The sequence below is a fragment of the Porites lutea genome, chromosome 13 (assembly GCF_958299795.1).
Source record: "Porites lutea chromosome 13, jaPorLute2.1, whole genome shotgun sequence".
NCBI lineage: Eukaryota > Metazoa > Cnidaria > Anthozoa > Scleractinia > Poritidae > Porites > Porites lutea.
In genome coordinates, this window is record NC_133213.1 from 10,545,203 (window position 1) to 10,561,463 (window position 16,261).

Below are 16,261 nucleotides of genomic sequence, written 5' to 3' on the forward strand. Positions count from 1 at the left end.
AGGAATGAATTTCATTTACACAGGAATTGCAGTATTGGACTCAAAATTTCACTTTGCGATTAAAGATTGGGATTTTCTAACGGCTGGTAGCCATTTAAAGTAACCAATGTTGAATTTTGACACACGGTGAAAGGCAAAGGTTATCACGCGCGAAACACGAAACCTTGAATAGGTGGCTGGCCTCAGTTGTTTATGCAAATGTGCAAGATATTTTTTCTCTTTTCCAGGAATGTTTTTCGTTCAGAAACGGCACATTTGCTTTTAAGAATTATTCTTGAGAGTTTCAAACTGCATTACTTCTTCTTAACGCCTAATACTTGCGATGAATATTTCGCCCTACGAACTCAAATCAGGTCAGATACTTCAAGCTGTTAGACAATCGCTAACCTGGATGCCAGAGACCTTTTTATGCGCGGTTTCCGGTTTCGGTCAATTCTTTATGGTGAGCGGTGTGCCCACATTTCTCTAGCGCCCTCTCAAAATTCAAATGTTTGGTGGCCAAACATTCATGTCTGAACCCACTTTGAACCTATTTTCGCGTTGTGTCCACGGTTTGATCCAAACCACGGTATCCAGCTCGCGGGTGTGCGTAGATGTCGCCAGAAGAGGCAGTTGTCGTCTTTGTACAATGTTTTTATACTGATGTAGCGAAAACCTCATTTAGCAATTTCCGTCGAGTCGGAACCGCTCTCCCCGCGAACTTCCACAAGCCAGGATCGTTTTGCTCTTCGGCAGCTACTCTGGCCAGATTATTCCATGCAGAAATCTTTTGACTCGTCAGCGAAAGTAATACCAAGTTTAACCATACCAGAATGAGCACAATTCAGTGAAGGACACCGGAGAAAGAAGCAAAAAACCATGTGACATTGACCTGAAAATCTCCATGAAAATCTTGTTCCATTGCTCACCTACCTTTCCTTTCACCTAATCCTAAAATCCTAAAAGTTTTCCTAAAAACTCTTCCCACCAAAACGAAGCCTACTAAATGCCCAGCAAGAGAAAAAAAAATGAGGCAAGAAAAGCGAAAAAAGAGGGCAGGAGAGAAAGCGAAAAGTAAATTTTGCTTTCTGCCCATGTCCGAAATTCTCAAGCTGATATTTTGTATCTGGATCACAAGGCCGCGAAGTGTACGACCTGTAAACCGGTTTGTGGTACGTTTTAGCTCTTTGAAGCATGACAATGGGTTTGAAAGATCTCTTCACTCTGCACAAGTTAGTGGACAAAGTTGTCCTTGACCGTTAAAACTGATGACGTCACAAAGGGTAGAAAGTACGTGGATCCGTACGGGCGGTTACAGGCGGTTCAGGGGCGAATGGGTTAATCTTGTAAATAAAATAGTTGGAATATTGTATATTATCTTTAATGTATTTCTGTGCACTGTTGTTGTATTTCTGGTTAATGGCAAAATAAAATGAATGAATCATTTAAAGTAGAAAATAACAAAGCGAAACTATCTTGAAAATTGAGTATTTTGCACTCCTTTGTTGGTTAATCAAAAGACACCTTGTTCGCGGTCAACAACTCGCAGAGAGATTCAACTCCGCGATACACTCACATTATTTCGGTAAATAAAGCAAATCCTGAGAAGATATGAACAACCATCTAAATTTTATGAATTTCCATGGCACATATTAAGGCATATTTTCCTACCAAAAGACCAAAAAACAATAAAAAGGACAGCCGACGGCGGATCATTCGCGAAAACAACCATGCGAGGAATAAGCGCTTTCAACTTCCGTTGATTCCAACAGCCAATCAGCGTTGCGGCCAAAATCGGCCCGTAGTGAGCACAAGCTTGTGAGAGTTTGTATCAGGCCCAACGTTTAGCGGTAAGGGTTAGAGAGAATGTATGAGAACCGCTAAAACTGGGTCTGATCTCAGGTTACTTGAACGGAGGCTTGAAAAGTCCCAACCCCGGTCTTAATAGGGTTTAAAAAAACAACAACACCGACAGTCCGTGTTTAAAAATAATTTATATTATACTACAGCCTGAGTTTTCAATATATACCAGGTTATGACGAAAATATTCTGGGGAGGGAGGGGTAAACGGACTGCAAATTAAAGTTGAAAGAAGAAAACATACTAGCAGCATGTAAATGTGAAAGAAATTACACTCTCCTCTCCCATAATTCTTAAGATCATACTCAGCCTATTATTCAGTGATTGCTAATTACAGTTGCTTCCTTTCTTTCGCCAACGAAAGATCATGTAACTCAAGATAAATTTTGCAACGATGTCTGCTCTTGTAGGTTTGATTGGATACAAGAGAGCTAAAAACAAATTGTAACATACAACATAAATCTTAAATTCAGTGTTTATTCCACGCGGTAAAAAGGTTGGGCGAAAATGAGTCCTATTTCCTCCTTCCTTTTTTTGTGGTCCGGAAGGTTGAACACTTGATGTTCTACCGGGGGGGGGGGGGGAGGGGGGAAATGCAAATGCAAATGAAATAGGCGTTGTTGATGGTGACCTTCCACGGAGCAAAGGTGCTCGCCGAATTTGCCTCCTATCCTGCGACCAGTGTATTCAATGTACATAGCACGACATTTTTTACAGGTGATCAGTTGTGTAGATCACACTTGTCGTAGTGTAGCTATAGCGTCCTTTTGGTTGTACAACTCCGTTCACGTGCTTCTTAGTAGCAAACTATCGGGTGTACGCACATCTAGAACGTTGAAAAGGACATGTGTTATTAGGCTGCTCTTTCTCTCGATACACAGAAAAGGTACTGTAAACAAGGAAATCTCGAAGGCTAGTGTCGCACCGATAAGCGCACAAGAACTTGATCACATCTGACGATCCTTGAATAACGAAAAGTGTTAAGTCCAAACCCATGTACCTTTTGTGTACTGTTGTAATTAAGGGGCCCAGCAATCAGTTGTAGTGTCGTACGAGTAGACAAAAGTTTTGCCTAGTCCTTAAAAAAAATTGAGTGAAAAATGAATTACCTTAAGGACGATTAGAATCACGGTCAGGGAGATTGTATAAGTCTAATGGCAGATTCTTGACAACCGTAAGCTCGCATTATTGCAAGTAGATTATGGCACACTGAGTCGAATAGTTTGGAGAAATAACTCGCGATCACTCCTACATCCTTTTTTCAAGTCTAAGGTAAAGAGACAGACTTCTGTTAGGTTTTTGAGTAACGTAGTACAACGCGAGTGGCCACAAAGAAAACCGGACTTACTTGTATTGTTCCAAAAGAAACGTGACAAATTCGGATACTGGACAAGTCAATTTTCAGCTTTTGGAAGACTTTAGGGATTGCTGATAAGACGGCTAACTGGGCGATATTTGGATTTTTTTATGATTCTTCCTCTTTCTTAAAAAGTCGAGCCTCAGCTCACTTATCATTTTAAAACTAAAGCTTAATTTCCTTTATAGCCAAAATACTTGGTTGGTACCTACAGTCCTTTACAAATAAATTTAGAACTGACTCGTCAGTTATAGGTGCAGTGAAACGATTGAACAATGCACGGGCATCAGGAACAAAAGTTCATCTTCCAGTAAGAGGACTTTAACTCGACTTGTCACCTAACTTAGCAAATTTGTTGGCAATAACTGTACTATTCTGGTCCGAAACAAACCTGTGATCCACCACATGAATTACAAGCTGCGTTAAAACCTTTAACGGCCTTCCTTTTTAGGGCAGTAACATTATTTTGTTGCTGTCTCTGACTGAATAATCCAGCTTTCAATTATTGGGAACCGGTGAATAACTTGTAAAAGCGGTTTCTCATTTGTATAGATGAGTTAATCCTGGATAGATATTATTTTCCGGAAGCTCTTGCGCTTACTTGTAGCGTGAATATTTACCACCTTCTAAAACAGGTTTTTCTAGTGAGACAAGATATCATCTACTTCATCAAACACGTACGCACTGTATAATCAGTGTTGTGATTGAGGATGAGCATATTCAACCTGCTGTTACCAGAATAAATGTAAACATTTTTTTAGATTATACTTTGAACTAATAAAGGACTAAATGTAGGTAATATTAAGTTTGTGGCTATATTTTATTCTTTAGAAAGTCATTTCAAACGTACAGGGTTAGATATATTTGACATACCTCAGAGGAGCACTCTTGATTTGCTGTTTAAACCCATAATGATTTAGCCAAATATTTCCAATGTTCAAAAATAACTCACGTGAGTTACTAAGTCTTGGGAATGATAATGATAATGTAAGGTCTATCAGTGTGCCGAACTCCAAGTTAGTTATGACCTATTTGTCAAAGAAATGGTCGAAACCATTTTCGATTATTACAAACAGTTGCGGTAAACCTAAAACTACTCCAGTAAGAAATTTCTTCTCGAAATAAAATCTGCGTCCGGAAAGCAAACAAACTGCGTCAAGTAAGTTAAGCCACCCTCTTCTCGTCAAATGAGCCCGGTTCAGCAGGACTACCTAAATTACAGATATCTTCCCTCCACATTTTCTTATTCACTTGAGATCAGTATGTTCATATAAACAGGCAAAATAGAAGAGTTAATAGGGTTTCGGTACCTCTAACCGCAAGCATGGTACTCAAGCTGGGCATTTTCTTATCCAAACATATTTTTTTTTTTACTTAATTTAACTTCAGAAAACTGCAGGCACGATGGTGACACACACACATGAACGATCGAGGGAAGATAAGACGCATGGCAATCTCGGCAATGCCCATCCCAGTCTGGGAGATTTTAAAACAATCATGCACTACTATGAACGTCACCTGAAAATTGCTAAAGAATTGGGAGATAGATTAGGCGAAGGAAATGCGTATGGCAGTCTTGGCAATGCCCACTTCAGTCTGGGAGATCTTAAAACAGCCATAGACTACTATGAACGTTACCTGAAAATTGCGAAAGAATTTGGAGATAGATTAGGAGAAGGAAAGGCGTATGGCAATCTTGGCAGTGCCCACCTCAGTCTGGGAGATTTTAAAACAGCCATTAACTACTATGAACGTCAAATGAAAATTGCGAAAGAATTGGGAGATAGATTAGAGGAAGGAAATGCGTATGGCAATCTTGGCAATGCCCATTGCAATCTGGGAGATCTCAAAACAGCCATAGACTACTATGAAAGGCACCTGAAAATTGCGAAAGAATTGGGAGATAGATTAGGAGAAGGAAAGGCGTATGGCAATCTTGGCATTGCCCACCTCAGTCTGGGAGATTTTAAAACAGCCATAGACTGCTGTGAACGTGACCTGAAAATTGCGAAAGAATTGGGAGATAGATTAGGGGAAGGAAATGCGTATGGCAGTCTTGGCAATGCCCACCTCAGTCTGGGAGATTTTAGAACAGCCATAGACCACTATGAACGTCTCCTGAAAATTTCGAAAGAATTGGGAGATAGATTAGGGGAAGGAAAAGCGTATGGCCGTCTTGGCAATGCCCACCTCAGTCTGGGAGATCTTAAAACAGCCACAGACTACTACGAACGTCACCTGAAAATTGCGAAAGAACTGGGTGACAGATTGGATGAGGGAGTAGCGTGTTATCATCTTGGGCTTGTTTTTGAATCTCTAGGCCAAGTTTCAAAGGCTATTGAATATTTCCAGACCAGTATTACTTTGTTAAATGACATCAGGGATCGTCTTCAATTGAACGATGGATGGAAAATAGGCTTACGTGATCAATACCAAAAAGTATACGTGGCACTGTGGCGTGTGATGTTAGCGGATGGCAAGGTTACGGAGGCTTTGTTTTCTGCCGAGCAAGGACGGGCGTAGAGTCTGAAAGACCTTTTGGCATTAAACTATTTATTTGTTGCAAATGATGCTGTTCAAGAAAACAGTGCATTCGATGAGTTGTCCAGTCACCTTCCTCTGAATACAATATTTATGGCAATTGGAGAGAAGGAATTAATTTTCTGGGTTTGTCAAAAAGGAAAGGAGGTTGAATTAAGAAGAAAAGAAAACAGTTCGCAAGATGAAATCCAAACGTTCTTTCAGTCTCTTGTGGACAAAATTGGTGCACGTGATAACGTAGAGTGTGAAGATCGCTCACTTGAATTGGCTAGAGATAAAATGTCTGCAGTTAAAAGACCACCTCGAGATGACAGACAAACCCAGTACTTACATCTTGAAAAAAGAGCCCTGTGTACTTTGTATGACACTATCATTGATCCTATTCAGGATCTATTTTCAGGCAGTGAACTTGTATTCATTCCAGAAGGTTCACTTTGCTTGGCCCCTTTTGCTGCATTCATGAGCCCAGATTCCGGTAGATTACCATCATAAGTCGGGCGTACTTCTTGTCGGTGATCCGTGGGTCCAGGATGTGACAAAGCTGCCGACGTTGCCATTTGCCAGGAAGGAAGTAGAGATGATCGCCAAAAGGCTTGGCTGTACGCCTCTTCTTGGAAGACAGGCCACGAAGGATGAGGTGTTAAGACGACTCGGTTCTGTTGCTTTGGTGCACATCGCTGCTCATGGGAATATTGAATCAGGTGAAATTGCCTTGGCGCCAAAACGCACAGTGAGGCCCAGTGAGGCGGAATTCATTCTGACAATGAAAGAGGTAAAGCAGATTCAGCTGCGAGCAAGATTGGTTGTACTCAGTTGCTGTCATAGTGCTCGTGGCGAAATCAAAGCAGAGGGTGTGGTCGGCATAGCACGGGCATTTTTAGGTGCTGGTGCTCGTTCTGTTCTGGTATCACTGTGGGCGATTGACGACAAGGCCACTCTTGAGTTTATGAAAAATTTCTATCAGCATCTTGTGGCAGGAAAAAGTGCAAGTGAAGCCCTCAACCGGGCAATGAACTGTATAAGAGAATCCACAGAATTTAGCGATGTAACTCACTGGGCGCCGTTTGTACTCATTGGTGATGACGTCACATTGGAATTTGATGGGAGCAAATAGACCACTCACAATGTCGAGGTACGGTTTTTTTTTTCTGTTCGTAAGGTGCCAAATTTATTTTATTTCTTTTTTTTAATTGACTGTTCTTTCTTTCACTTTTAATCTTTAAAAAACGATAAGAGTTCTTACACACAAACGTTACCGGCCACACTACAGAACAAGGACGCAAACAATAGTTACTAAAGATAAGTAAAGAGGGAGATAAATGTATGAATCAATGAATCAACGAATAAATCAGTAGTCTAAAAAAACTAAATAGGCGCCACACTACATCTATGACATTAATTTAACTCCTTTGAAATTAGTATAGGTAATAGCATGATTTGTAGTGATATTTGGCATAAATACCACGAGTGATATTTCAAAATTGTTATACGTAATTTCACGAGCCGTTAGGCGAGTAAAATTTGAGACAATTTTGGAATACCACGAGTGGTATTTATGCCAAATATCAAGTACAAATCATGCTATTATTTGTTTATACTACTACCCGGGAAAGGTTTGTAATTTTCACATGTAGGTATTTCAAATTAAGGTGAAATACCACTGCTCTAAGCCAATCAAATTGCAGAAATTTCTCATGTAGTAGTATAAAGATGAAAATCATAGTAATTTTTTTTTATTCCTCATTCTCAGTGCTAGTCTTCGACTGATTTCTTAAGCGGGCAATTTACGTGAATTGCGCAACAACTCGCATTTATAAATGTTCACCTGACTCAGGGATTTGGGTTACAAGTTCGTTATAGTACGAACCTCTCAGAGTTTATCAGTGACCTTAATTCCAGTGACACATCTGTCTTGCGGAAACCTGGCTCGGGCTTGAATTGAATCTCCTATTGTTTCTATTTGTTGTTGTTATTATTATTATTATATGGCAGTACAAACGTCTGGCTGGATGCCCAGAGTAAAAATTAAAAGCTTTGGCTGGGTGGCAAACCGTAACCAGCCGCAGCATCGACTAAAATTTGTGGTAACTGGTTAAAAATGATTTGATAAGAGTGTCATAAAAATATATAAATAAATAAATAAAATCTTAAAAGCGTTATGGATGTCTTAATTACAAAATAAAAATGTTCGTTAGTTGAAAAACATCGTTCATATAGCTGTCCATTTTCCTGTGGGAAAGTCTAAGGTATGTTATAAAATTTCGATGACGTACAAGATAAAGTATCTGTTAAAATAGGTGTCCAAAATTCCTGTAGATATCTAAGCGCTCAGCTTGAACATTCTAGCAATGTGTAATGAACTAGACTTATTATTATTATTATTATTATTATTATTATTTTTATTATTATTATTATTATTATTATTATTAGTATTATTATTATTATTTTGTTGTTGTTGTTGTTGTTCAGTCATATATCACACCACTGGTTGTATCGGTGGTCACGTATCCCTAGATCATCAAACTATTTCCTATCGCCTTAGGTACCGGTGTCTAGGTTCCTTCTTAAGATCTTTGCTGTTCCCAACAAGCAGGGTTTCTGCAGTAAGTTCAAGATCCCAGGTGTTCCTGTCTTAGTAACCCACATCATTAAGTTTTTGGTTAATGCTCCAAATGCCCCAAATACAATTGGAACAGCAGATACGCTTTTGCAGTTCCACATCTTTTGTATATATTTCGACTTCTAAGTCCTCTTATTTATATTGTTGTTGTTATTATTATTATTATTACTATTATTATTATTATTATTATTATTATTATTATTATTATTATTATTATTATTATTATTATTGCCCCTCACTTCTACTTTTAACTCTTGTTTGCCAATCCAGGCAGACTTTATTAGTCGACCCTAATAGAATAAGGATACTATCATTATTTTTTATTACACTGTTACAATTTTCTTTTAAAGGTGCGTGCAAGGAATTTGTATTGTGAGGCAGCTAAGAAGAACAAAGTGTTAATTAGTGCAATTTTATTTAGCTTGTTTTAGAAAATATGTGTAGCAAAGTCGTTCGATTCAGAAAACGAATTCTGTTTCCTTATATTAAGACTTAGCGTATTGTTTACATACATTAGTCTTATATACAATTAAAACTCTAATTTTTCTTGTTCACGGAAAATTGAAGAATCAAAACAAACGGAATTTTTAGAGTAGTTCGAGACTTTCAACTACGTCTATAACACGAAGGGAAATTTAAAAAGTGTTATTCCTCAACACTTGAGTTTCTTCCTTTTTACATTTAACCATGCAGCAACAAGAAATTATTATTGATCGTCTTAAAAAATCGAAATGGTGAATACAGTAATCTTATCGAGTTATCAGTTTTTATTCTGCTCAACATGGGAACGAGGCCTACGATGGTAAATACATATCTGAGTATAAATGGCTGCCTTAAGTTGTTTATCCTGCCCCCACCCCTTCCCCAACTCACAATTGCACCAATATTGATACTCCGCGTAAACTGAAGGTACAGGTGTTCAAAATGATGTGAATGGGATGGGGGTGGGGTGGGCATGTGTAACGAAGTCCTCTGTATAACGAACGATTTTCTTTCGCCCAGTATAGTAAGATATATGAAAAAGAACCTCGAAAAAACGAAACCTTGGTATAGCGAACACGTTTTGCCAGTCGCTTAACTCTTCGCTAACTCGAGGTTGTGCAAAAGAGCGCAAATTTTTCTCAAGACTTTATATCTTTGAATAGAGAATCCGTGCGACCAAATAGTTGGGACACACAACGACATTTCCGTCTCACGTTTTCGCGACACCAGCTTCCTCAACTGAACAATGTTGTACTGAAGCTGATGCCATCTTTAGGAAATGAATAAAACGTGCCAAATTCGGTAGAGATTAGAATGGGATGCCCAGAGGGTTTTGCTTTCAACTGACTTATCATTTCGGAGGTTCGACACTTTATTACAACATCATTTTCGAGTATCAATATTTTCTTTCAAAATATTTTCCTATGTAAAATTCAAATAGTGGAAGATAGTTTACTGTACAGGATGTATTCTTGCTTGGTACGCAGTTTCCACTGAGAGTTTACTCTCGACCCAGTAAGGGATTGCAGATTCCGGAATTAGGGAAATTTTGGCCTGTAGAATCCGGGATCCAGCAAATTTTTGTTCTGGAATCCGGAATCCTAGGCTTTGGAATACGGAATATACATCTCAAGGAATCCGAATCCGAATCCGGAATCCTAGGCTTTGAAATACGGAATATACATCTCAAGGAATACGAAATCCCACAAACGATTGGAATCCGGAATCCAAGTTCCTCTTACTAAGAATCCGGAGTCCATTGCGTGGAATCCGGAATTCCAGACTGTCTTGGATTCCCTTACATGTTGCAATACCTCAGCTTTTGTTAAAACTAACTTATGATAGCACGATCAGTTTACCTTCTTTAAGTCAATAAACCTGACTGGGTCCTTAATGACCAAAATAGATTTTCGAAGCGTAAAGAGCTCATGTTTTCGTCTTTTCATTTATTGGGATGATGCAAAAGGGGAGGTGATACTAATCTTCCCCTCTCCTCCCTCCTGGGCCAAGTTGTTCGAAGGCCGATTAGCGCCAACCCTGGGTTAAATTGTAACGCAGGTTTCTACTTCTTTTGTTCAAAGGCATTTTTCAGGGTAATTTTCTCGATTACTTTTAGAGCATCAAATCATCAAACGGTGGACAAAAAGAATAAAACTAAACTTGCTCTTTAAGCTTTCATATCTGAATTGAAATTTTGCACTAACCCAGGGTTATCTTAACCCTGCTTTGAACAACCAGGCCCAGACCCTATAAAAATATTTCAATAGTCCAAACATTTTACGATTAAATGGTTACGATTTCAGAATAATCATAAACTGAAAATTAAAAAGATCTGCTTCAACCTCAAGTGCTAATTCAGCCCTGCAGGCCAAAGTCTGATTCAGCCCCTCCTGGAGCCATTTGAGCCACAATTTAGGCCGAAACAGCCCAGTCAAGAGGCTATCCCAGCCCACGCTGACGTTCATTTCAGCGCTGTGGGTGCAAATCAGCCCTACGTAATTGGACTGTATTAGCCCCGATTTAAGAAAGCCAAATTAGACTTACCGAAACGGCCCCATTTTTAGTGCTAACACAGATCTTTCTGATTTACAGAATAGTTTACCAGTTCCTAATTCAAATCCTTAGTATTTAGGTTCAGTTGCTAATTATTTTAGCGAAACTGTAGTTGTTGCAATTAATCAAATGTGTTAAAGTAAACGTATAATTCGCTAGCTTTTGTTAGCTTTCGACACGAATGTTTTCTATTTTCGCTGGTCTTAAAAAACCTCGCTACAATTTTCCATCGAAAGGAAATCTTCCATCCTGAAAAATTCAACATTTATTATTCAATTTCACTGCTTTCTCTCCTTCCTAGTTCTCAAAGTTAACGATTTTAAATACAAAATTTTTATTCTCAAGAGAACTGTTGAAGATTAAACAAGGAGAACGAGTTCTAGAAAGGCTTTGTTTTCCACTAGCACGAGCAAGTTTGATGAAAAATGATTTAAAAAAGAACGTTTTGCGCGAAAATAGAAAGCATTCGACAGATCAAGAGTTAATCATTATTTTTCAGTGGACACTAGTTCTAGGTATTTAAAAGTTTTATTTTAAGGACGCCAATAAATGTGTTTTCTTGTTAAAAGGTTGGTTAAGATAAACGTGTCACTGAAAACAAGGGCATTATTTTTTTTTCCAATGAGCGGTAGGACCTATTAGAGTTACTATTTACAATGAGAGAGCAGTTGCTCAGGTGGTCAAAAGAAAGATTCCGTGCATTCTCCTCTTTTGCACCACAAACCAAACGAATTCACGAATTCTAAAGCATGCAAGCCCTTCCCCTCCCCTCCCCCTCAGAAGAAAACCCTGCAGGCTCCACACAGTCATGTACGAGACAAAAAAACTGTTGCGATGAGGAACCTATCCTGAGCTATATTTCGTTAAATTGCAAGTGTACTCATCTCTTGGGACATTGGCCTCTTTTATCCTAGAGACGTTTAAGTCGTCAAGACGCATTTAATGTCTGAGACCTGACTATATCCAGTCATTTCTGGACGAGTTGGGCATAAATGCGTCCCGGTTAACGGCGTCCTGTTTTTATACCAGGCGCATTTAACGTCTCAGACGTCTGTTAATTCGAACGACGATCTTAGGGGGACGGTTTAAAATCGTCAGACGTTAAATGCGTGTGCCATTTTTACCGTTTTTATACTACACGTTAAATCGTCTTACGTTTCAGTCGACCTTAACGTCTCTAGCATAAACACTGCCATTATCAAATGAATTAATTTTAAAATCAAAACAGTGAACTGATGCTGCTGACCCTCACTGGTTTGTCGTTGTGGTTTTTATCACTTCCTTTTTTCCTTCAGAACGTTATTCGGACTATATTTGAAATCCAAACTTCTTGCGATACGGAAAAATTCTGAAAGCTCAGTGGCTGACTAGAGTATTCCAACCGCCAATGACGCACAGGTAGGATGCACCGTATGACTTCCTTCCCCTTAGTGAATATTCCTTCAAGTCTTTTCTTAGAAAGCTTATTTCGATTTATGTAAGTCGTTGTCTGGACATTATCGAGTGTTGAAGATCGCATAAAATTTTGCTGCTGTAATTTTTCTATATTCTCGCCGTATAATAGTGAATAAACACAATGCTGACAGTAAAATGATCTCAATTTTTCAATGCTTCACAAGGCTATTCGCCGTACAAAAAGATTATACTTTTGACGTAAAACCTATTATAGCCGGAAAAACGCAGATGCGTGTTACGTGAGCCCGGATTATTGACACACCCGTCTACACCCTTCCTTCCCTAGGGCCAATTCAACAACTATGATGGTGTGACGTTACAATGTTTCAACGTCCGCTTGAGTTTGTCACGTGGTTTCGCCGACTACGACAAGGTTAATTTTACTGCTCATCTTCTCTTCAGTTAGAACATTTACTTTTTGTGATTACTGCCAAGTGAACACAACAGTGAGGCTATCCTCGATGTCATGTAAAAAGCGTTAATACGCTACAGACGGTCATAAAATGCTTCTTTCGGCTGGGCTGCTGATGCTAATTCAGCTACTCGTGTGTACAGGTAAGCTCACTGACACTTTAATTATTTTCTTTTCTTTTAGAATACGTATATACTCTGCTACCTTGAAGCCTGCCTCTAGCAATTGCCAACGAGTGGCAGTACCACATGATAAGCTGAATTAATTGAAAACCTTATATGTCCCCTTCATTCATTATGGTTTAAACAAGCACTTCGTTACAACTTCCGCTTTTGTTAAAAATCATGTAGGAGGAAATGTTGCTTGTGCTACATAGAAAAATATAATGTTCAAGTTAAAGCATGGCTGATGATCCCACCTAAGTTTTTGCACTGCTTTGAAATAAACACTTACCCTGAGTTGTAAATTGCATGAATTTTAACAGAAAATGGGATAGCAACGATTTTAGGCGCGCTTAATTGTGACGCGATGATACCAGATTGGAAGCAAAATTTAGTTTTATGTTTCGCTTCATGTGTAGGTATTTAGGTATTTTATTTATTTGCCACACGATTACGATAATTACAAAAAGATGCCAAAAAAAAGAAATGTAGGAAGAGATGGCGAGGAGGCCTAAAAGAAACATAACATAACATAACATAAACTTTATTAATGTGTCTTGGAATGTCTAGCCGATGGGGTTAAGAACCCCTCTACTAATTGGGGACACCTAACAATATAATATAGTTAAAATCCTACTAACTATCTACTAATGAAATAATTGATTTAAAAAGATTAAGAATTACAAAGGATTAAGAATTACAAAGGATGCAATTATAGTTACCTAGCAATATCATATAGTTAAAAAACCTACTAACTATCAACTAATGAAATAATTGACTTATAAAGATTAAGAGTTACAAAGGATGCAATTGGGGCAATTGTCGTCGTCTATCATTACACCTAGATCAAATTTACGAATACAATTTTTGAAACTAAATAATGATGGGAGAGTTCTGATTTCGCTTGGCAGCTTATTCCACAACTTTGGTCCCAGGTAGGTGAGCGAGTGTTTACCATATTTATTGGTCCTAAATCTGGGAATGGCGAACTCTGCCGTCCTCAAGTTGTAGGGTGAGCATTGCGCGTGAAATAGCTCGGATATTTTGATGGGGCATAGTTTGTGTTTCACCTTATACATAAGGATAGCAATATCTTGCAGTCTTCTGTTCTGAAGAGTCGTTAGGTCACTTTTGTCCAGCAATGCTTGGTAGCTTGATTGCTTATCTAGGAAAACTGCGCGTAGTGCTCTTTCTTGGACCCGTTCAAGCTTTCTTTTGTCGGTAGCACTACAGAAATGCCAAGTCAGGTGGCAATAGGTTAAGTAAGGCAATATGGCTGATTTATACAGAGTTAATTTAGCATTGGTAGGGACAAGTTTTTTAAGCCTTAACATTACACCTACTCTTTGACTCGCCTTCTTACATATTTCATTAATGTGAGTGTTAAAATTCAACTGTTCATCTATGGTGACCCCTAGCAACTTAAGACACTCAGAAGATTCGATGGTGTTTCCTTGAAACTATAGAGCTTATGTTAATTAGGCCTCCCCAATTACAATTTTTCGAAGATGGCATAAAAATTACGGCGACGGATACAATATAATATGAGATGAAAAATTAAACTAATCAATATTACGGAAGTTTACAAATGTTGAATATTAAAAGGCTTTTTCCCAAAATTTTTGTTGGAGTATACTAATAATTATTACAAATAAATGCCTTAAGTGCTCTTTTAAAGGAGAAAGGTGAGGAAGCATTGATGATGTTGGTGTTTAACGTGTTGTAAAATTTAGGTCCTTGATAAAAAACGGAAAATTGTTTGGTTCGAGTACGACAGAAAGGCAGACGAAATTTACACGAGTTTCTTGTATTATACGAATGAATTTGACTTTGTAAGGTAAATTTACAATGAAATTTTAAAGGTAGAGTATGGTTTTGATAGGAGTACATGAATAAGCCTAGTTGTATTAAGTATATATCATGAAATTTTAAGATACCAAGATTTTGAAAGATTGGATCAGTATGTGCATCGAAAGTTGTTTTAGCTATAGTTCTGATCACTCGTTTCTGTAAAATCTCAAGACGAATAAGGTTAGTTCTGTAACTAGAGGCCCAAACTAAGTTGCAATAAAAAAGGTATGGATAGACTAGAGAAAAATATAGTGTTCGTAAGGTTTTCGTGGATAAATAGAAACTGGATTTACAAATAATTGCTGTGCATTTAGAAACTTTATTGGCGACATGTGAGATTTCAGATTTCCAATTTAAATTTTCATCCATGATTACATGAAAACTGTTTCTTTTACTTGATCAATTTTTTGATTATTAATTAAAAGTTGAATAGTTTGATTTGTACGCTTTTGAGATGGTTTAAATGCAATGAATTTGGTTTTTTTCAAGTTTAATGAAAGCCCGTTAGCTCTAAACCATATTGACAACTTATTTAGCTCAGCGTTCAGTATGTTAGTAAGGCAGTCTTTATCCTTGTGAGACACAAATACGTTTGTATCATCAGCAAATAATATCAGTTGTAATATTGTTGACGTGTTGATTATATCGTTGATGTAGAGCAGAAAAAACAAAGGCCCTAGTATTGAACCTTGGGGCACGCCACACATGATATTAGCACGATACGAAACATAACCATTGTATTCTTCATTTTAAGACCATGTAACGAAAGTTCGTCTCCATGCCTTTTGTTAACATCAATCACAAGGGAATTTAAGCAAAAAACCAGTTGAATCACAGCGTTGCACAGCTTTCTATTAGCCTAGTTTCAAGCAGAGTGGTAACCCGTAACTGGCTTCTGAGAGAAAAAATATACAAAACTAAAGGTTCCATACTGGAAGTGAAGTGCGGCCCCATGTGGAAAGATCAAGGTTTTGGAACGGTAGTAGATAATCTATTGTATCTCAGTTTAGGATATCACCTGGTCTTCAAGGTTGTAAGATTAAAAAACAAGAGAGTAAATTGTTGTCTCCCTCGCAGCCGTTTTTGTCTCGTCTTCCAAAGGTAGGAGCATTGCGTGACGAGACCAACTTTTGTCTCGTAACTCAGCTTTTGGTCAGTATCTCATGTAAGACTCCGTAATATGTCCAGAATATATATTACTTTTTAAATACGTTATTGTCTGTTTTCCCATGTTTTCCTATGTTTGCCCCTGTTTTTCTATGTTTTCTGCTGTTTACCTATGATTCCCCCTGTTTTTTCCTGTTTTCCTATGTTTTCACATGTTTTTCTCCCCTGTTTTCCTATGTTTTCTCCTGTTTACCTATGATTTCCTCTGTTTTCGCCTGTTTTCCTATGTTTTGCCCTGTTTTTCTTTGTTTTCCTCTGTTTTCCTATGTCTTCCTATGTTTTCTCCAGTTTTCCACTGTTTTCCCCTCGACCGCTCACCGTGG

The 16,261-nt window shown here is 38.2% G+C and overlaps 1 protein-coding gene across 1 annotated transcript; it reads left to right on the forward strand.

Moving 5' to 3' along the window:
* Nucleotides 1-5,830: 5,830 nt before the first annotated feature.
* On the forward strand, nucleotides 5,831-8,912 carry LOC140922352 (tetratricopeptide repeat protein 28-like). Its single transcript, XM_073372343.1, has 3 exons — nucleotides 5,831-6,148; nucleotides 6,207-6,869; nucleotides 8,708-8,912. Exons 1-2 carry the CDS (start codon nucleotides 5,831-5,833, stop codon nucleotides 6,849-6,851), a joined length of 963 nt encoding a protein of 320 aa, XP_073228444.1. The 3' UTR covers nucleotides 6,852-6,869; nucleotides 8,708-8,912.
* Nucleotides 8,913-16,261: the final 7,349 nt, after the last annotated feature.

Coding starts and splice junctions, on each gene's coding strand:
- LOC140922352 (XM_073372343.1), top strand. CDS start 5,831: ATGGCAATTGGAGAGAAGGAATTAATTTTCTGGGTTTGTCAAAAAGGA. Junction 6,149..6,206: donor TATTTTCAGGCAGTGAACTT/GTATTCATTCCA, acceptor TCATGAGCCCAG/ATTCCGGTAGATTACCATCA.